This window comes from Somniosus microcephalus, chromosome 19 (assembly GCF_052327205.1).
Source record: "Somniosus microcephalus isolate GS21.2 chromosome 19, FLI_Smic_1.0, whole genome shotgun sequence".
Lineage (NCBI taxonomy): Eukaryota > Metazoa > Chordata > Chondrichthyes > Squaliformes > Somniosidae > Somniosus > Somniosus microcephalus.
This window is the reverse complement of record NC_141005.1, coordinates 25,271,749-25,291,072: the sequence shown is the minus strand read 5'-3', so window position 1 is coordinate 25,291,072 and position 19,324 is coordinate 25,271,749. Positions and strand designations below refer to the sequence as shown.

The 19,324-nt window shown below is 46.3% G+C and overlaps 1 protein-coding gene across 9 annotated transcripts in view; it reads right to left on the bottom strand.

Annotated features, from left to right (window-relative positions):
- Positions 1-18,515, bottom strand: part of smtnb (smoothelin b) — a 382,571-nt gene extending 364,056 nt beyond the window's left edge. For 3 of the 9 annotated variants that reach the window (XM_085961405.1, XM_085961404.1, XM_085961406.1), the window contains exon 1: positions 18,055-18,510. In XM_085961405.1, the coding sequence (XP_085817531.1) occupies positions 18,055-18,105 (51 nt within the window). In that variant the 5' untranslated portion in view covers positions 18,106-18,510. Of the gene's footprint in view, positions 1-18,054 lie in introns of all 9 variants that reach the window. The other 6 variants (XM_085961408.1, XM_085961409.1, XM_085961407.1 and 3 more) reach the window with 5 other exon arrangements.
- Positions 18,516-19,324: the final 809 nt, after the last annotated feature.

The window sequence follows — 19,324 nt, the reverse complement described above, 5'->3', positions numbered from 1 at the left end:
TGCGTCTTCGACTTTTTCCCCCCCCCCCCCCGCTTTACTTACCTCATTAAGCAATCACTGCTCATCATGGCTACTGTTTTTACTTATTTCCTTTGGCTTACAGGCTGCAACAGGGGGGCATCACCACATCTCCCAGTCTACAGTGCACAGCTGCATCAAGCAGGTCACCAATGCCTTCCTTCCCAGAGCAAACCAGTAACATTACCTTCCCAATGGAAGTCAACAGCCAGAATGAGAGCGCTCTGATTTGCAACAGTGCCCAGTTTTCCTTGTGTCCATGACACAATAGACTGCATTCATGTAGTTTTAATGCCACCAGAAGATGAGCCGGTAACTTTTCTCAAGAGGAACGGTTTCCACTCTATCAATGCACAACTGATGTGTGATCACCACAGATGGATCATGCAAGCATGTCCCAGTTTTGCTGACAGCTACCACAGCGCCTTCATTTTGCAACACTCATTCACCCCACCACCCCCCCACCCATTTTTCCACCCACCTAGGAACATCAGAGAATGGGTGCCAGGGGACAACAGATATCATAGGGCATACCAGTAGTTCTCTGAAGTAAAGATTCATGTGCCTTGATCATTGTGGGGGCTCACTACAACATAGTCCAGACAAAGTGGGCCACATCATTGTTGTTCTCTGCATTCTATACAACCTGTCACTGCAAAGAGGATTGGAGTTAGAGGGAGCACAGTAACTAGAGGCAACATCAGATGAGAGAGAATTAGATGAAGGCAAGGAATAACCACAACACATTGCAGCTAGAGAAGCCAGGGAACAGTTGATAGTGTAGCTCTTGCAATGAGCTGCTCAATCCTTTTACTTGCAAAGACACAAAAAAGCCCCTCAGCATTAACAGTTCTCGTTAACCCTTCACCATTCCTTTGATTTTGCATTAAAGAACGTTGAAACAATTCATCCGGCCTCTATATAAATGACATTCTGACAGTGCAGACTAAGAAGCTGTAATGAAAAGAAGCTATAGACCAAAGTGCGAAAAGAATAAAGGTGATGATTTGAATTCCAAACAACATTGTAGTGAAATAAAAACAGAAAATGCTGGAAAACACTCAGCAGGTTAGGCAGCATCTGTGGAGAGAGAAACAGAGTTATCATTTTAGGTCAATGACCTTTCATCAGAACTGGAAGATGATAGAGATTAACAGTTTTTAAGCAAGTACACAGCCTACTCACTACAAAATAGTGAATTATTTTGTCACACAAGTGATCAACCCATTGGGCTTTTCTTAAAAAAAAGGTTACTTTGCTACTCCCACAAGATGCTCCCCCAGTGGCTTCAGCTGAGCTGGTTGAAGGATGCTGCTGCTCATGTGAGGAGGTGCATCACTTCGTGCATGTTGAAGCAATTTGTTCCTCCAGTCCAAAGCAAAATCTTGCAGAAGGGAATGCCAGCTCGCTTTAATAGATCTCTGGCTAATCTGTTGGAAAGTGCCGGGTTGTGTCAATCAATCAAGTGGGAAACACGCCAGTGAGATTATAATGAGGCGCAGTATGTAAAATACCCCGGGCCTGTTTTATGGTGCAGATAATGAGTTTGTAACTCACCCCGCTACCCACCCAGCAGGAGTTAAAATCGGGGCTTCAACCAAGAGAATTTCACAAACTGATCCTCATCTATAGCCTATTGCCAAGAGCAGGATACCATATTCACAACATACCTGTATCGCCCAGGCACCACCTGAAAGGGATATAGGCCAACTCACCTGTCCATGGAAGTTCAAAGCTATAACAGCACATTCAAAAAGATCTAATGGTCAGTATCGCAACAACAATCACTGCGATATACCTAAAAACAAATACCACTCAACAGAATCTGCCCCTGAGACATCCATAAATCTCAAGATAAAGCTAATTTCCCAACAGAATTCTATACACTGAATATTCTGTAACCAACGTACTATGTTTTTACAGGGAACAATTGCAATGATATTTTTTAAAAATCAACCAAGAGCCACATAGACTTGACTCACAAAGAAATTTATATGCACTGTAAGCCACAGCTGCAAAGCTGTGCATTCCATTTGTACCAAACAGTTATGTAAAACTGATTTTTTTTTTTTAAACTACTACAAGTAAAGAAAAGAACACAAAAAAATATCAAATCAACTTAAACCCTCTTATTGCTACAGTGTCAATTTGGTGGAGTGGCGCAAGATACAGATTCTGGGGTGACAGAGGAAGAGGTGGCAGTTGTCAAGATTAGAATTTCCCCTTTTAAACGTATTAACATATCCTGCAGTACTAATAATCCTTAAAAACATCTTACGGATGAGACGTTAAACCGAGGCCCTGTCTGCTCTCTCAGGTGGACGTAAAAGATCCCATGGCACTATTTCAAAGAAAAGCAGGGGAGTTATTCCCGGTGCACTGGCTAATATTTATCCCTCAATCACCATCATTAAAACAGATTATCTGGTCATTACCATGTTACTGTTTATGGGAGCTTGCTGTGCACAAACTGGCTGTCACGTTTCCTACGTTACAACAGTAACTACACTTCAAAAAAAAACTTCATTGGCTGTAAAGCGCTTTGGGACGTCCGGTGGTAGTGAAAGGCGCTTTATAAGTCTTTCTTTCTAAAATAGAGTCTTTTTGTCCAGCATCAGCATCACTCCTCAAAAGAAAAACTCAGTTTCACCTTTTTCACAGAAATGTGGACGTGTTAATAACAGGTTCTACACATATGTAGATCATGACATAATGGTTTTAAATTATTTTGATATTCAATTCTGTAGTTGGCTGTTTAAAAACATTACACAAACATTTATGAAATAAAGAGACTGAAACTAGAGCAGGATTTAATGCCACTGTAATTGTTATTAGTATCCCCCACAAGTATTCCATTAGGAATTGAACCTGTGCCTTTCCTGGCATATATAGCTCAAATCTAGGTGGTGTGTTTACCTCCTGAGTGGGATGTTCTTGTTGGGCTAAAAGGCAATGGTATGATCAGCTTATCAGCATATTTATTTCAAAATTACTTCCATTTGGTGAAAAAGTGTACATTTGGCCTGGTACAACAGCTATAGATTCCTATGTGATAAAATATAAAAACTAAGGGGGCGAAATTGGGTGCTTTGTGCCTCATGTTAGCGCCCCGGGGGGGGGGGTTAACGGGGCACAAATGGCTTTGCAACCGGGTGCAACGCTGACATTGACTCCCGCCATATTCGCCGGGAGTTTCGTGGCAGCGCTACGGCGTTGCACCCCAATCTCCTTCGCCCGGAGATCGTGACGTCATCGCCGTGCGCATCGGCCCGGACCCGAAATTGACTTCCGCCCCCTGCAGCAGCGCCAGGCGAAAACATCAACAGCTGCAGGAGGCGTGCATCGGTCGGCTGGCCGCTTCGGGGGTGATAATTAAAGGCAAGTAAAAAAAAACGTAACTTTGTTGTTCCACTTTTTCTCGCGGGTTACTGGCCGCAATCGATCAGCCCGGCATTCTGCTCGAGTGCCAGGCTGATCGCGCTGGATCGCGGCTGCCTTGGTGGTCCAGGTAGGTAATTTTTCTATTGCAGAGCCTGCAGCGATGGCTCTTCCCTTTAAGGGAGTGAAGGAGTCTCCACCCCGCCTGCTACCGATTGCGCTCCAAGAAGGAAGTGGAATGCTTGATTTAGCTCTCCACTTCCTTCTTGGAGCGCAAAACCGAATTGTTTAAAAGTTTAGAATCATTAGCGCCTGACGCTAATTTTCCAAACTTTTAAGATTTAGCACCCCAAACGGGGCTATAATGAATTTCTCCCCCTAGATGTCAAAAAGCTTTGAACACATTATTTTTATGATTATTATTAGTACAGATGAGAGATTTTGATCAATGCACACCATGCTTCCAGGTGCGTAGCTTTATACAACAGCAATATAGAATCATGCAATTTTACACCCATGGCTCTCAAACAATTATTTTTATTTCCTTGCCCACTTAAATCTTCTTACTAAAATATTTATCCGCTTCCCTTTTAAAAGCTATTATGGATACTGCTTCCACCACTGTTTCTGGTATGCCATTTCATGTCACAATGGCCATTTGCATATATTTTTTAAAAATCTTATTCACCTTCGGATAATAATCTTAAATTTATGCCCTCGAGTTACTGACTCACCAACCAGTGGAAATAGTTCTTCCTCCATTTACCTCAAAATCGTTAGGAGTTTTGAATATTCCATCATAGCCCCACTTAACTATTTCTGTTCCAGTGAAAATAATCTATTTCTCTAGTTTAACCTCATTACTAAAGCCTCATGCCTGGTATCATTTCAGTAAATCTCTTCTCCATTCTATGGTCTCAAAATCCATAATGTAGGGCACCTAGAACAGGACACAATATACTAACTGCTGCTTAACCAATGATATGTACAGGTTTAGCATGACTTTGTTTTTGTACCCAATTTATTAAACCTTGGTTCCCATCTGCTTTTAAAAGGAAAGCTTTATCAACTTGCCCTCCCACTTTTGAAGGTTTGTACATCTAAACCCAGTCTCTCTTCTTTTCTACTCCTTTTAAAATTCTACCAGTCTATATTCAATCTCCTTACTTTTCCTCCCAAAACACAGAGCTCCACACTAAATTTCACTTGACATGCATCTTCTCAAACTACTAAATTGTCATCCTGAAGTCCTTTATTAGTCCTCTTCACAATTAACCACAGTCCATATTTGTGTCAAATACAATTTTTGACATTGTGCCCCCTATACCCAAGTCCAGATCATCCATAAACATATACATAGAGAACAGCAATGGTACCAATATGGAGCTGGAGGACACCACTGTCCAAAAAAGCATCACAGGCAAGTTGAGCCTCTATTCACCCAGCATCCGCACATACATTCCCAGCAGAGGTCACTGGATACTGATTGGAGAGATTCAAACATGAAGTTGCAGGAAAGATGGGGTGGTAGTTTACAAGGATAAAGCAGTCATTTTTTTAAAGAAGGGCTGATGACAATGGTTTTGAAAGGGAGGGGGACAGTACTTAAGGAAAGGGAAATATTTACAATGTCTGCTAGCATGGGTGCCAGGTGGTCAGCAGTTTAGTGAGAAAAGGGCCAAGGGAGCAGGAGGTGGGTGTCATGTACAAGATGATCTCGGAGGGCACAAGGAGAAATAGGAAAGAAACAAGAGATGCAGGTTCGGGACTAGGGCGGTGGGGGTGAGGGAGGGACCCTTGGCTTGGTGGGCAAGGGGAAAGTGAGAATGGGGCAGAGGTAGCTGAACAGTCTTAGTAACAAGGAAGTCCGTGAACTCCTTGCATTGGTTGCTGGAGGAGAGAGTGGAAGGGGAAGGGGAGAGGGGGTTAAGTGGACAGTTGGTAGTGCAGAAGAGAAGCTGGGGCTTATCTTTGCTTTCCAGGATCATCCTAGAGTAGAGTAGTGAACGGTTTTGGCAGAGAAGAGACAGGCTTGAGTGCTTGATGTGGTCCAGCCAGATCTGGCAGTGGACAAAATTACCTCAATTTTGCCACACCATCTTTGCTTACAATCTAGGCCTCAAAATTGTACCTCGGATTAGAATCTGTTCAATCCAAGATTAATACAAATAATCTTGGGGGCTCTAAGGGCTTCCTTTCCAAATCAGCAATATTATATTTCAAATAATCATGTTAAAACCTGCAAATTGAGATGCAGTTTAAAGCAAAGGCACATTCCTGCAGACAAAAATGGGTTTAATGTACGTGTCTCTATAGCCTCACTTATACTGGGACTTGCAGCTGTTCCATTTTAAAGTTTTTCCATGTCCTAGGCAGATTACCTTTAAGGAGCCCCATTTATACTGAAATACATAGCAGGGTGTCTGGCAAACTAATCCCCAATCATCGTTCATTTGTGGATAAAAAAATTATACCACCACATATGTATGACATAGAACATGTTGTCAACTATGCATTCGCTAACATTTGCAGCTGTAGAGTTGCTTGCAACAGGGATATAGAGAATGCATTTTTAAAATCCCCAATTCTCTTCCTTTAATTCTTTTCTTCTGAAGGAGCAAACTTATACAAGGGAGTAGTTCTACAGGCGACATCAGTCCTCTGGTACCTCACCCAAGCAGCAATTCTTCATATTTGAGATTAGAATGTTGGCAAACTATTCAATGATTGGGAGGGAGGAGGAAGGAAGGACAAGGGGGACACTGAAAAATGTGACAATTTTTTCCCACCTAGGATCCACAACATGCACTTTCCAGCTGGAGTCACTGGATAGTGGTTGAGAGCCAGAATCATGGCTGATAATTTTTCCCCCTTCCTAAGCTAGTGATGCTGAGGCTATTTATAGCACCCCTACTGACAGCACTTCATCACCTAGAAAGAGCCAAACTGAATGGTCAGCCCTCACAAAAGTGATTGAAATTCCTGAAACCACCAAGTCACAAGTTCTATAAAGATATGGTTCAACTTACAAAAGCCAAACTTAATCTTAAACACTACTCTAATCATTATTTACTGCACCTTACAGAAATAACTTTCATTAAAACTGTAAACTGTGCCAACTTTGAATTTTAGGAAATGATTCCATTCCATGCATTTTCTTTTCCAAAATTACTTAAATGTAGCCTAGTACGGAACACTGACGATTCAAAATTTGTGGACCTGAGCAGAAGGTGACTTTGGCGATTGATCTCACTTACTATGTTTACATGCATCCAGACTATTCGGTGCATTTTTTACTGAATTATCACTAAACATTCCAAACTGATTCCTCCCCCCCCCCGCCCCCCACCACAAGTAATATTTTTTTGCTGATCAAGTACTCACCATTTGGAAGATTGCCTGTACCCCCTCTTATTCCAACAAATTATGCCCTGTGCCTACTGTCCTTGACTTTGAAGACGAAGTACTAAGTATTACAAGTTCCCCCTCCTGATAGCCATTTATAACGGCAGTGTGCAACTGAGCCACACATACCAGCAGGTCTCAATGTTCAATTCCTCATCTGTGAGAGAGTTTGCTGATCGTAGCCAAAAAAGCAGTTAGGGTAGTAAAATTGGTCTCACCACGCCAGAACTTGGTGGGGGGAGAGGGCGCAATCCAGCCGGGAGTTCTGCTTCCATTGGTTATGTAGCAGCTCTATTTGAAAGTGTGCATGTCAGGCAAGGGCAGGATTGGGCTTGCCAAATATCCTGTTGATACTCACTGCCTAGGCTCATGTATGAAGAATAGCTAGTTGGGCAAGTTAACCAGCATCTGTGAAACCACACAACAGCAAGATTCAGTGCCATCAGAATAGATGGGGAGAAAAACTGGAGTGGGGGAAATCCTCTTTATCCAAAAACAAGAATGGGTAAAACAAAATAGGACTTACTTCCCTGCCCCCATTCCCCAAAAGTAGATACAGGTAGTCCTTAATAAGATCCATGAAAGAGTCACAGGACTGGTGAAACAAATACAGTATTAACAGTGGTGGTCACCACAAATAAACTGCTGCCAATTTATATCAACATTTTAAAATGCACATCCTACATCACAAGTTGACAGTGAAAAAGAACAAGATGCTCCAAAGAAATCAGTAATAATGCAGAATGTACTGTAGACTTCAACATGTTTTAGACATATGTATTTCTACAAATACTTCAGCTGGTAGTCATTAGTAAGGATATTGTACATCCCAAAAACATTTAAACTTATCATTAATCAGATCACTTGGAACAGGTTTTGCTCAAAGATAGTGTCCCATGACATATAAAAACATTTCCCAATAGCAACCAGCATTATTTAATCACTATAGTGCACTGAAAGCAAGGTTATAAAACTTATTTTACAATAATGCATTAGATTTATATTGTGGTGATGTAATAACCCGCTTAATATTTCATTGTGGTAAATTTGCACTTTTTCATCTTTGTTGATGCAGCAACATACTTGCTCATACCGTACACTCATCTTCAAAATGAGTGAAACTACACACGCAAAACCAGAGTTTTGCTGCCCAACATCAAAGGCTATTAGGTAATATTAATATTTTATAGTGAAGTTAAACAACTTCCAGACCCAAACAAGCAGATGATATAGTTTGGTTTTGATATACCTATCAATTCGTCCAATGAAAAGCGACGAGTTAAGAAAGTAACTATAGGTTTTTATTGACTAAATAACAGAGCCCACCCTCGTGGGTGATCGGATCCAAGAAGGAGGAATACCAGCCAGTCGACCACCTTTATACCCGGGCAGGTAGGTGGAGCCATGGGCGGAGTCGGCAGTGGTCAGCCCAGGTATAGCAGCGTGACAAGAGGCGACCTCGTACAGTGATACAACAATGTGAACAGTGATAACTATAGGGAAACGATCTAACAGTGATAACTATAGTGTAACGATAGTGAACGGTAAAAGTGGTTTACCACATTCACCCCTTGTTTAGATTTGAGTCCGGCGGGGTGAAGTGTACTACCAGTTCTGGTATGTCAGTCTGTCCGGAGGCCTCGTAAGCCTGTCTGATCGTCGCAGCGGCGGTGTTGCATTCTCCGGTGTTAATGCTGGCGTCTGCGAGGTAGGCGAAGGCTCTTGGGGTTCCGGCGTACCGTCTACCTGGGCTGGAATTGGGGGGGTGGTGGGGGGGGGTAGCGGTGGTGTCTCCGGAGTGCCCGAGGGTGCGAGGTCTCGTAAGGAGACTGTGTCCTCCCGCCCGTCTGGGTATGCCACGTAGGCGTACTGGGGGTTGGCGTGCAGGAGGTTCACCCTCTCGACCAGGGGGTCCGTTTTATGGGCCCTCACGTGCTTTCGCAGCAAGACAGGCCCCGGAGAGGTCAGCCAGGTTGGTAGCGTGGTTCCCGTAGTCGACTTCCTGGGGAAAACAAACATTCGTTCATGGGGGGTGGCGTTAATGGCAGTGCAAAGTAGTGACCGGGTGGAATGCAGCGCCGCCGGGAGGACCTCCTGCCAGCGAGAGGTTGGGAGGCCCTTAGACTTTAAGGCTAAGAGGACGGCCTTCCATACCGTCGCGTTCTCTCTTTCCACCTGGCCGTTCCCTCGGGGGTTGTAGCTGGTGGTCCTGCTAGTGGCGATGCCTCTCGCTAGTAGGAACTGACGGAGTTCCTCGCTCATGAAGGAGGCGCCCCGGTCACTATGTATATAGTTTGGGAACCCGAACAGGGCAAAGAGGTCGTTCAGGCATTTAACGACCGTGGTGCTGGTCATGTCTGGGCAGGGGAAGGCAAAGGGGAAACGGGAGTACTCATCAACAATGTTGAGGAAGTACACATTACGGTCAGAGGACGGGAGGGGCCCCTTAAAATCGATGCTCAAGCGCTCGAAGGGGCGGGTGGCCTTGATCAGGCTTGCTCTGTCCGGCCTAAAGAAGTGCGGTTTGCACTCGGCACAGGTCTGGCAGTTCCTGGTCATGGTCCTGACCTCCTCGATGGAGTAGGTCAGGTTGCGGGCCTTAATGAAGTGGTAAAGCCTGGTGACCCCGGGGTGGCAGAGGTCGTTGTGGAGGGTCTGAAGTCTATCAATTTGCGCGTTGGCGCGTGTAATTCGCGATAGAGCGTCAGGGGGTTCGTTCAGCTTACCAGGCCGGTACAAGATATCATAATCGTAGGTGGATAGCTCGATTCTCCACCTCAAGATCTTGTCGTTCTTGATTTTACCCCTCAGCTTGTTATTAAACATAAAAGCGACCGAACGCTGGTCGGTGAGGAGGGTAAATCGCTTGCCTGCGAGGTAATGCCTCCAGCGGCGTACCGCCTCCACAATCGCCTGGGCCTCCTTCTCGACCGAAGAGTGTCGGATCTCAGGGCCCTGTAGGGTCCTTGAGAAGAAGGCCACCGGTCTCCCCTCCTGGTTGAGGGTAGCGGCTAGGGCGAAGTCGGATGCATCGCTCTCCACTTGGAAGGGGATGGACTCATCCACTGCGTGCATAGTGGCCTTAGCAATGTCTCCCCTGATGAGGGAGAAGGCCGCGCGCGCTTCTTCCGTAAGGGGGAAGGAGGTGGACTTCATGAGGGGTCTGGCTTTGTCCGCATAATTCGGCACCCATTGGGCATAGTAGGCGAAGAGCCCCAGGGTTCTCTTCAGCGCCTTTGGACAGTGGGGAAGGGGTAGCTCCATGAGGGGACGCATTCTTTCGGGATCGGGGCCGATGATTCTGTTCTCTACTACGCAGCCGAGGATGGCAAGGCGCGAGGTGTTAAACACACATTTCTCCTTATTGTAGGTGAGGTTCAGCCGTTGGGCCGTACGGAGGAATCTTTCCAGATTAGCGTCATGGTCTTGCCGGTCGCGGCCGCAGATGGTGACGTTATCTAGATAGGGGAACGTGGCTTGCAGCCCGTTCTGGTCAACCATCCGGTCCATCTCCCTTTGGAAGACCGAAACCCCGTTGGTGACGCCGAAGGGGACCCTAAGGAAGTGGTAGAGGCGGCCATTCGCCTCGAAGGCGGTATACTGGCGGTCCTCGGGGCGGATAGGGAGTTGGTGGTAGGCCGACTTAAGGTCGATGGTAGAGAATACCCGGTATTGAGCAATCTGATTGACCATATCAGATATGCGGGGAAGGGGGTCTGCGTCCAGCTGGGTGTACCGGTTTATGGTTTGGCTGTAGTCGATGACCAGGCGGTTTTTATTGCCGGTCTTAACGACTACAACCTGGGCACGCCAGGGGCTGCTGCTCCCCTCGATGATGCCCTCCTTCAGGAGACGCTGCACCTCAGAGCTAATGAAAGCTCTGTCCCCGGCGCTGTACCACCTGCTCTTGGTAGCGACGGGTTTGCAGTCGGGGGTGAGGTTAGCGAACAGGGAAGGTGGCGGGACCTTGAGGGTGGATAGGCCGCAGGTGTTACGCGGTGGGCGATTTAAAGGCTGCTGGTTGTCGACTGTGAGCGGGGGGAGGGGTCCACCGTATGCTAGAGTGACGCTTTGGAGGTGGGATTGAAAATCCAGCCCTAGTAGGACGGCAGCGCATAGCTGGGGCAGGACGAGGAGTTTAAAGTTTTTATACTCCGTGCCCTTAACCGACAGGGTCACAACACAGTAGCCGCTGATGTCTGTGGCGTGGGACCTCGATGCCATCGAGATCCGGTTGCGCGTTGGCTGGACAGTGAGGGAGTAGTGGCTCACCGTGTCTGGATGTATGAAGCTCTCCGTGCTTCCGCTGTCGAACAGGCAGGTCGTGGCGTGGCCGTCTACTTTGATGTCCATCGTTGACTTGGACAGCTGATGCGGGCGAGCTTGGTCTAGCGTGACGGAGGCTAGTGTGTGGCTGAGCGGGTCGCTGTAGTCTGTAGGTGAAGCGGTCGTCAGGTCTGGAGGTAAGGTGGCGGTCGAGCGTGGTGGGTAAAATGGAGGCGCCCACGAGGTGGGGCAAAATGGCGGAGAAGATGGCTGCCCCCACAACCCACGAGGCACTGCTGGCGTCGGTTGCCTGGATCAAAGATGGCCACCCCATTGCTCATCTGTGGCCTTGATAAAAGATGGCCTCCCCCACAGTTCGCATGAGGTACTGCTGGCCTCTGCTGCTCTCCCTCTGCAGGCCTTCGCGAAGTGGCCTTTCTTCAGGCAGCTGGAGCACGTCGCGTTTTTGGCTGGGCAGCGCGACCTCGGGTGTTTCGCCTGCCCACAGAAGAAGCAGCCGGCGGCCCGGTCGCGGGGGTCCGAAGTCGCAGCCGGTACCGGGGGTGGCGGTCCCGATCGGGTCCGGGACGCCGACGCTGAGGTAGGTCCCAGGGGCGGCGCTACGAGGGGTATTGCGGTCGGGGTCGGGCCCGAGTCCCAGAGTCGCGAACTGTACCTGGAATACACCTCGAGGTCCCGCTGGGTCACTTCTAGGGAGTAGGCCAAGGCTGCAGCTGTGTTCAGGTCGAGGTCCTTTGATTCCAGCAGTCTCTGCCGTGAGTAGTCGGACCGAAGGCCTTTCACGAAGGCATCGCGGATGTTATCTTCAGTGTTTTCTGCAGCCGATACTGCTTTAAAGTCACAGTCCCCGCCGAGTGTTCGTAGCGCCCGTAAAAATTCAGCTACAGACTCTCCTGGCTGTTGCGGGCGGGATCTTAGGAGGTGTCTGGCATACATGGAATTTACCGGGCTCCGGTACTGCTGTTTCAGTAGGTTGATAGCGGCCTCGTAAGTAGTAATGTCCTGGATGAGTGCGTATACTTTAGGGCTCGCTTGGGCGGTCAGAACTCTTAGTTTGGATCTCTGAGGGGCGCCGGATTCTTCCAGGTAGGATTCGAAGCAGCACAGCCAGTGTTTGAAGTCGAGGGCTGCGTTTGTTGCTTGTGGGTTTAGATCCAGGTACGGTGGTTTGAGGGCTCGCAGCCAAGCCGGCTGCTGTGGCTGTTGTAGCTGGGCGTCTGGCTGGTCGTTTGGCTGCTCCGTTGACTGGTTGTTTGGCTGCTCAAGTGATGACATTTTAAAATTTAGTCAATAAAATTGATATACCTATCAATTCGTCCAATGAAAAGCGACAAGTTAAGAAAGTAACTATAGGTTTTTATTGACTAAATAACAGAGCCCACCCTCGTGGGTGATCGGATCCAAGAAGGAGGAATACCAGCCAGTCGACCACCTTTATACCCGGGCAGGTAGGTGGAGCCATGGGCGGAGTCGGCAGTGGTCAGCCCAGGTATAGCAGCGTGACAAGAGGCGACCTCGTACAGTGATACAACAATGTGAACAGTGATAACTATAGGGAAACGATCTAACAGTGATAACTATAGTGTAACGATAGTGAACGGTAAAAGTGGTTTACCACAGGTTTGTAACAGCAACAACACCCAATGCTCTATTTAGCAACATAGGGCCGAAATTTGCAGTTGGTAATAACGGCGAACTAACCACGTTCACCATTATTACCACTTTGAAACTGATCGCAACTTCAGGATGTAGCGCATGCACATCTAAATGCAAAAATCCTGAAATTGCAGTCAGTCAGTCATTCACTGCTCCAACACTGGCTGCCATGTGCCCCCTTCCCCCCACCCAACCCCTCCAATATCCAGTAATTAGTGTAATCAGTGAAACTGGTGAAAACTTGGGCTTTTCCATGGTAATATCACTGTTAAATACCCCATTAAGTGTTAGGCCTTGTTGGATGTAACTGGGGTTTTAACAGCATATTGACTGCTAAACAAACGCTTTGGCCCAGAAAAATTCATTTCAATTTTGTGGAATGTCACATTTCTCCATTATGATAACAATTACAATTTAAGAAACTTTAAAAAGGTTTTTTTTAATTTTAATGTTTGTTTATTTCATATTTATATCAGGTTCTACCTTATCCCCATGCAAGAGCCCCATCTTTGTTTTGCTCTTTGTACCATTTTTAAAAAGTCATGATAAAAGCAGTTTCTCATTTCCTGCTTCCCTGACTATGAGAATTCTGCAATGTGACGGGCTGCTTAGACAGCTTGTTGACATCACAGCAGATCGCACTACAGGATTCCCATTATACTGCACTGAAATCACCTACGCGTCGAAAAAGGCAAACCTCGCCAGAGGTCACAATAAAAAAAAGAGAAGTAAAACTGAGAGAGATCGCAAGATCTCGGTGGGCAGCTTTCTTTGAGGCCAGCAGCGAACGCCTTTGCTTCGCCGCTGACCACAAATTCCAGGCAATTATTCAATTCTTTTCAGTTTCCAGACAAAACACACAGCAACATCTAGGGGTAGTTCAAACACCACACAATACTTGTGGACAGATTATTTCAGAATCAACTTTTCCTCTGGGCCCCTCCTCCATCTTCCCTACCAGCATCTCATCCATTGACTTTAACCAAAATTTAAAAAACTGAGGGAGATGTAAAACAGCAATGGAAATAAAAATTGGGAGATGTAAAACAGTCCGCGGACTCATTTTCACCCATTTTACACTATCCCCCAAAGTCAAAATTACCCCAAGCTCTCCAAACACCAGTACTTGTCAAAATGCTGCTTTTCACCAACCAGGATCATGCATGACTGGTGGATATCTACAGTATTGAGGTTTTCCAAAAAGGACAACAGTATGTTGTAGTAAACTTTACAAAATAACTCAAAATTTATATCTGATGAGTGAACAACTGTCACTGTTCACAGTCCTTCAGAGAATCATTATTAAAACTTTTCCTTTCGACATGTTTTCCTCTTTTCCGTCTCCCCACTTCAACTCAATCATATAGACCAGGAAGTAGCCTAGTTCAATTTCTGGTCTTGCTGAGTCAGTTGTGGGTGATGTCTCAGCATCCTTGGGCCAAGAAGAAAAATAAATTGTAGCTCAAACGGCCAGTAACAATCTGAGAAATACATGTGTGGACTGGATTGGGTTCAGCTCTGGTGGTTTACATAATGAAACAGTCCAATAACACTCACTATCCAGGCTCACACTTAGAACACACAAGGAACAATCATTTAAGCATTGTACCACATTGCCTTTGTTGCCCAGGGAAGCTACTCTAGAATAAGCTGCCACTTTGAGCAGAGGGGTACAGATGAACAGAGAGGAAGGCAAGGGAAAAGAATTGTGACCAGTAGAAAGCCTGGTTTTTAGAAGTTATTGCTTTGTTTCACCAACAGCTAAGGCTGCTATCTGCATTTCCAATCCTTGAGAGTTACTACTGTGGTGAGTTCTAGGGCTGAACTTCAGTTTCATTATGTAGTTTGCAGTGTGTACCATCTACAAGATGCACTGCAGCAACTCACTAAGGCTTCTTCGACAGCACCTCCCAATCCCGCGACCTCTACCACCTAGAAGGACAAGGGCAGCAGGCGCATGGGAACACCACCACTTCCAAGTTCCCCTCCAAGTCACACATCATCCTGACTTGGAAACATAATCACCGTTCCTTCATCGTCACTGGGTCAAAATCCTGGAACTCCCTACCTAACAGCATTGTGGGAGTACCTTCACCACACGAACTGCAGCGGCTCAAGAAGGCAGCTCACCGCCACCTTCTCAAGGGCAATTAGGGATGGCCAATAAATGCTGGCCTTGCCAGCGACGCCTACATCCCATGAATGAATTTTTAAAAAGTTACGTCAGTTGTTAAATGCAGCAGGATAATTATCCTTAGTATTGGGAATTTATTCATTAAAAACAAACTAGCCAGCCCACCAAGATACTCACATTTTCATGAAAATGCAGCTAGAAGTACAAGTCATGTTAAGACCAAAATACTTATGGCTTGGCAGTTCAATTTCCTGCATAACTAGCAAGACCAAGACTAATTCTTCTCCTCCTCCATTCGAACACTTGAAGGTATGTGAGAAAACATGCCATCTAAAAGAATTCAATATGGTCCCAAATCCAAGACAGCAAATTATAAAATCTATATCTTTTTATTATTTTAAAACACACCTTAATTTCTCATGAGCGTAGTTTTGAAATGATGGAAGTCTGTTCCCCAATTCAACTAGTGCCAATTCCAGGGAATCAGGACTGACAGATGTAATATGATGCCCATCACATCTGTACCAGCACTGGACTACAGTGGTATAGTATACTGTACTGTACAACCAGTTCCAACAAAAGGTCTTCATCTGAAAAGTTAACCTATCTTTTAGATGCGATCAGAACTGCTACATATTTCCACAATTTTGTGTGTTTTTCCAGTATTCAGTTTTCTTCTCATCTCTACAACACCATATGATTCCAAAGGAAAGCAGGTCAGGCTGAAAGCAAATGGGAAATAACAACAGAAAATGCTGGAAAAACTCAGCAGGCCAGGCAACATCCGTGGAGAGAGAAATAGAGTCAACGTTTCGGGTCGAAACCCTTCGTCAGGACTGAAAAAACACAGGAAATGAAACAGATTAAAAGGCCAGTTTGGGGGCTGGGAAATGGGGATGAGAGAACAAAAGAGAAGTGAAGAGACATTAAGAGGTATTCAAAACCAGACGAGATGGTGATAGGACTAGTGGAGACAAAAGACGGCTCTAGATGAGGTGTGAAATGCGCTGGCAGAATGAGAGACAGCTGCCATGTGGGAGAGAAAAAAGGGGGAAGGGCACAAAACAAAGGTGTGGATAAAAAATATATATAAAAATGTAATAGGGGCCGAGGTTATGATCTGAAATTGTTGAACTCGATATTGAGTCCGGAAGGCTGTAAAGTGCCTAATCAGAAGATGAGGTGCTGTTTCTCGAGCTTACGCTGGGTTTCCGTGGAACAATGCAAGAGCCCGAGTACGGTGAGGTCGGAGTGGGAATGGGGCGGTGAATTAAAATGACAGGCGACCGGAAGCTCGGGGTCACCCTTACGGACTGAACGGAGGTGTTCCGCAAAGCAGTCACCCAATCTGCGTTTGATCTCCCCAATGTAGAGGAGACCACATCGTGAGCAGCAAATACAGTATACTAGATTGCAAGAAGTACAAGTAAATCGTTGTTTCACCTGGAAGGAGTGTTTGGGGCCGTGGACAGTGGGAAGGGGGGGGGCGGTATAAGGGCAGGTGTTGCATCTCCTGCGCTTGCACGGGAAGGTGCCGGGCAAAGGGGAAGGGGTGCTGGGGGTGATAGAGGAGTGGACTAGGGTGACTCGGATCAAGCGGTCCCTACGGAATGCTGAAAGGGGAGGGGAGGGGAAGATGCGTTTGGTGGTGGGATCACGTTGGAGGTGGCGGAAATGGCAGAGGATGATCCGTTGAATGTGGAGGCTGGTGGGGTGAAAAGGGAGGACAAGGGGAACCCTATCGTGGTTCCGGGAGGGAGGGGCAAGGGTGAGGGCAGAAGTGCAGGAGATAGAATGGACGCAGTCAAGGGCTGTGTCAACCATGGTAGAGGGGAATCCTCGGTTGAGGAAAAAGGAAGACATGTCAGAAGCTCTGGTGTGGAAGGTGGCATCGTGGAGCAGATGCGGCTGAAACGGAGAAACTGGGAGAATGGAATAGAGTCGGTACAGGAGGCGGGGTGGGAGGAAGTGTAGTCCATTAATACTCCACAAAATATGAAAGCAAATGGGAATGTGCAGATACAGTTAGCTCATCCACCTATATTTAAATAAAATTAGCCTCCTTTCTTGAAATTTGCATATTTAGTGTAATACCAACGGCGAAGCAAACGGCCAGCAAGTTCTGGAGATTCTCAACTCACGCGTATCTCTTAATCCCCTACTCGCTGGCTGACTTGCGCATTAATAACAACATGCATCGGTAACACGTCCTTATTTCTCCAGCAAGATTCAGTCCTTTCTAAATGAGAAACCATCAAAATTTGGATCAAGTTAGCAACAGCGAGATCGACACACCAGACGGCGAGATTTAAGGTGTACGTCGCCAATCTCACCGTTGCAGGAAAATCTGCACGATATTTCACAAATCATGGCATCACAGCCAAGCTTGATTCTCTCTTCATCTGAAGTCCAGAAACACACATCGCCATTCCCAGATGAAGGACACACAGATTAATTGTAGTGCCACAGTTGCTGCCCTGGCCAAGATCAGCTACCTCGGTACAGACCAGGATCAAATACAGGACCGTATGCCTCAGCATATCAGGTTAACTGTTGTTATAATAAGTGAACATAACTAAAAAGTCTAAAATGGAAATGACAGGCTCAGAATAAATTCCAACAGTATTTAAATACTCCACAAAATATGAATACAATAACTGTTTATAAACGAATATGTGGTCAAAAATATAAAATTCTGAATTATTTAACTGTATTTGCTTCTCTGTGTGAAAAACCGGGTTGAAAGGGTGGTGAGAATGCAACAGGGTTTGTGAGCAAAGATTATCTTAAAAATGTAAGAGTATTTATATACATATGTATATATTATAATAATAAAGAGTGACTGGTGACACTCGGCAGGTCGCAAGCTACAGGTGGAAGTCCTAACAGGACCCAACCGCAAAAAAAAATCACAAATGCTAATTCTCTTTAACCACTTAAAAAGTGTGTGTGTGTGTGTGTGTGTGTGTGTACGTACCTCGGTGCAGAATACACCATTGGCATTGGCGTGATTATCCGACAAGGTGACATATTCTGCAGCCAGGTATACACCGCAACCGGGATTTAGTACGGGGGATCGTGCAATCACGCCCAGTACATTAATCAATAACAGAGCAGAGCCACGGCACCCAGCACAGGCACCGTGATCGGGCAACATTTCAATCCAAGTCTCTCACCAGTTTCCTGAGGGCCGTTTCGTCCAGAGAGGAATAGCGGTCTGCGGACATGGCGAAACCGGACTCAATATCCCAGCGGGGTCGGAGGTTCCTTTCTCCGCTGGATGACTATCTCGGTTGGAGAGAGGGGTTTTTTTTTGGTGGTGGTTGTTGTTGTTGTCCGAGTCACCCTCGATCCTCTTCCCGGGGAAGATTTGAAAAAAAAGACACGGAGTCAAGGAGCTCTGTCACTCGGTGACAGTTTGATCGCTACAGGTGCGCGCTCGGTCACAAATCCAGCAAAGAAAAAACACACGCTTGTCTCCTCTCTCAAACAAAAAAAAACACATACACAATCCGGATCAAATCAAAGCTGAGGGAGACCGGGCCGTTTTTCCGAATGTTTTATTTCTGTCGCCGGACTCAGAATCTCCGGGGTTTTCAAACGAGCGCCCGCTCAGCTCGCGATCCGGGACACGTTCCACTTTGAGCCGTTCACCTCAGCGCGAGCTTCAAATACCGACCTTCCCCCCCCGCAACCCACGCCAAGCCCCGCCCAACCACCCCGGCATCGACCAATCGCGCCCTGACTACCCGGCCCGCTTCTTTGTGATTGGACCGTAAATCTCAACCGTCGCTTTTAGACGCCACCATTGACTCGGCCCACTCCGGCCTCTGCCCTGTTGGGAAATGTAGTTCTCTCGTAAATCTTCCTCCCCGAGTTTCAGTCAGGCTATTTTGCAGCCGCTCAAAAGATAAGTCAGTAATAAAAAAGAAAGACTTGCATTTATATAGCGCCTTTCGCGAGCTCAGAACGTCCCAAAGCGCTTTACTTTTTGAAGTGTTATAGGAATGCAACTAATTTGCGCAGCAGCAAGCTCCCACAAACAGCAATGTGATAATGATCAGATAATCTGGTTTTTTTTTAGTGATGTGGGTTGAGGGATAAATATCGGCCAGGACACCGAGGAGAACTCCCCAGCTCTTCAAAATAATGCTATGGGATCTTTTGCTTCCACCCGAGAGTGCAGACGAGGCCCTGGTTCAACATCTCATCCGAAAGACGGCAGCTCTGACAGCTCAGCACAATAATCAACAAGAAGGCTACAAAAATACCCCGCCCTGTTTCCCATTCTCAGTAACTCTGTGACTAAAGTAGAACTACAGTTAGCCTTAGCATCAATTATAATTAGGAGGAATCAGCTCAGATTCCGACTGTTGGGAAATGCATTTTGGACATCAGATGAAGATGGGATTGGTCTCAGCCCTCCCCCAGTCATCATGAAGCCTG